We start from the raw sequence: 3,103 nt of genomic DNA on the forward strand, positions 1-3,103 counted from the left end.
CATATGTATTAGCATACCTCTGCGCACCCTGTTCGCGCAGACAGGATACGTCATCAGCGCGTTCACGCACGCTGTGTAGACAGAGCGAGAATGGCAGACAAACATCAACAAGCCGATCTTCCTTGGTATTGTAGTACTTTTACTAACTGTACTATACTATAAAGTTTTCTCACTGTGTTCTTGAGAATGACACATGATGTAGCTCAGCGGTTCCCAATACCAGTCCTCGCGCTAGGGAAGCAGGGGAAATCCGTTGAAGTTTACTTCACTTCGGAACATTCATTCACGGATTTGCGCTGAGCAGCGTCTTCACACACAGGTCTGGTGTTCTGGTCTGTGAGCGTAAATGCGTTCAGGGAGCGTGGCTTTGTACGGTGATTGCAGGGAGGGTGGGACGTTCGCGTTCAGTGCTATCAGGCTAAAGTTAGCATTTTCCAAGATCTCCTACTGCACCTTTAAAACTGCCTGCAGCTGCGTTAGCATTTTCCAAGATCTACTGCACCTTTAAATCTAAAAAAAAAATACTTTGTGAACTTTTTAAGCTTGAAAACATTGATTGCCTAGATTGATTGGTAGACTTTCAATGGATGGGCAAAAATAATGTGAAAATGTTACTATATTTTCATTTGTGTAAGAAAGATGAATAAAAGTCTTATGGGTTTGGGACAACATGAGGGTGAGTAAATGATGACACAGTTTTTGGGTGAACTATCTTTTTTAAGTTTTATTATAAATTACTGATATTTCAGCTTTTATAATTATTATTTTTTTAATTAAAGAAGCTGTCTGTAAGGTTCATTGTAGTAATATAATAGTTGAGTTTATTTAATGCATAAGAGCACACATTTCATGATCTGCTTTATGTTTAGGTACAGGAGCCACTGACAGACAGGCAGTTGATCGAGTCATCTCCAGTTCTGCAGAAACTCACAAATTTTGAGGATGCCATTGGAGTGCTGTTCACTCATGCACGTCTCCTCGCACGGGCCTTCACTCTGCGAACAGTGGGCTTCAACCACCTCACCCTGTAAGTGCTCTAGTGCCTCTGTGACTTTGTAAAATCAAAATTTTTTTTTTTTAAATGGAACAGTTTATTGAACCTTTAGACAAAATATTTTTAAAGAATCCAAAACACTTGCATATGTGTTTTTTGTTGAGTATCATATTTGATACATCAGACTGTTTCGGCTCATATAACATGACATAAGAGAATATGGAGATCTTAGCACTTTTAACCTTTATGAAGTTATTCTTAAGTCTAGGAATAAGAGAAAAATTGACATTCTTGAGACTACAATTTTTCTCTGAGCTTTATACATATGGCCCCTGAAGAGTTTATAAATCTGGATCCAGCTGGTTGTCGTGGCCCAGATAGCATATGCAGCACATAATGCATAAAATTAAACAGTCATTCGCTTGTTTGCTGGCGGGTCCGGCGTAACTGCCAAATGTTTCAAAAACAGTGCCTGTGCTCCCTAAAATGGTGAACCCACATGGTGATTAGGCCCCACAGAGACAGGCCGTTTTTCCACAGCCAGGAACTACGCAACAGTAATCTTATCATTGGTTAACTATCGACTGGGGCTTCATGCAGCCACTGTATCTGTCTGCAGAGGCCACAACCAGAGGATGGAGTTCCTGGGAGATTCTATCATGCAGCTGGTGGCAACAGAATATCTGTTCATCCACTTCCCAGACCATCATGAAGGACATTTGACAGTGAGTATATCCCTCATCTGTTCTTCATTTCATTTTCTTTTCTTTAACTCTTTAACTTCTTTAATGATGCATAGTGTGTCCACTAGTAGAGTAATTTACAACAGCTTCGAACGTGGCTCAACTAATCAGACTCAAGGACCGGAACTATCCGTTTTATAATGAAAAACGATAAGTATATCATATGTTTTAAAGGCTTTTATTGGCAAAAAAATATAATGAGTCAATATTTACAGTGTTGACCCACGTCCCCACGAGTTATGTCGTGGCCACGACAAAACTAAGTGAAGCGAAGACGTCCCCTCCCGGTCACCGTAGTTATGTAATGGTGAAGCCAAAAACCTTATGTTGCTCCAATCAGGATGTTGTGGCACGACCGATATACTGAACTGAAAAAGATCTATAGTGAGGAAAGGTCCGAAATATATGTTGTGCAAGTCTTATAAACTACAAAAAAACGTAGTGGAGGTTGTTGCTGCTAAAAGAGGATCTACTACAGGATCTGCTCATTCCTCTTTGTAATTATCAAGTGTTCAAGAAAATCAGGTGTATTTGATTGGGGTTGAAGCTAAACTTTGATGGAAGGCAGATTTTCAGAAACAGGATTGAGCAACTCTGATCTACTGGATACTAATTTCAAGGGTTCAATTACTTTCTCCAGTCTCTACTGTGAATGATTACTCAATATCTTCAGTAACAATTTGAGAAGTACAACAGTTTGTGTGTTATAAGTTCAGTCAGATTGTGTTTGTGTATGACTGTGATCAATATCAGACCACATTATAGGTCTTGGCCTCACTGTGCGTGCAGAATTTAGGGCTGCATGATTAATCAAATGGGATTGTCATGCGCATCTTGTCAGTAAAGTCGGTTCTGTGATCAGTAGTAAATCTCCATCACGTGCTTTCAGATGGAGCAGCATTTACTACACAGATCCGTAGTTCACTGACAAGGTACGCAAAACCGCGTTCATAATCGCAGGCGATTTAATCGCGCGATTATGAAATCGTTCTGCGATTATGAAAGCTGTTTGCATAGCTTGTCAGTGAACTACGGCTCTGTGTAGTAAACGCTGCTCCATCTGAAAGAACGTGATGGAGATTTACTACTAATCACAGAACCGGCTTTACTGACGAGATGCACATCGTGCAGCCTTAATACTATGATGCGTGCCTTATTCTGTGTTGATTAGCATTGCATTATTATATACTTTATTATAATAAAAAATAAAAATAGACAAACTCAGATAAACCATATATTGTCGTAGTCGTGTGTTTATTAGTCACGTTGAATCAATGAAAGCAGTTGAATCTTCTGGTTATTCAGCAACTGCTATAGGGATTTCCTGGGTTTCTTCTGCGAGGCGTATTTGGAGTTTCAGCGCGAG

At 39.9% G+C, this 3,103-nt stretch overlaps 1 protein-coding gene across 1 annotated transcript in view; it reads left to right on the forward strand.

Moving 5' to 3' along the window:
- The window catches only part of LOC107674881 (ribonuclease 3-like), a 25,331-nt gene extending 23,227 nt beyond the window's left edge, over positions 1-2,104 (forward strand). Inside the window, exons 26-28 of the mRNA XM_016469023.1 lie at positions 870-1,027; positions 1,614-1,719; positions 2,078-2,104. Of these exons, the coding sequence (XP_016324509.1) occupies positions 870-1,027; positions 1,614-1,719; positions 2,078-2,104 (291 nt within the window). The remainder of the gene's footprint in view (positions 1-869; positions 1,028-1,613; positions 1,720-2,077) is intronic.
- The last annotated feature ends 999 nt before the right edge of the window (positions 2,105-3,103 follow it).

This window comes from Sinocyclocheilus anshuiensis, unplaced genomic scaffold (assembly GCF_001515605.1).
Source record: "Sinocyclocheilus anshuiensis isolate Anshui unplaced genomic scaffold, SAMN03320099.WGS_v1.1 scaffold890, whole genome shotgun sequence".
Lineage (NCBI taxonomy): Eukaryota > Metazoa > Chordata > Actinopteri > Cypriniformes > Cyprinidae > Sinocyclocheilus > Sinocyclocheilus anshuiensis.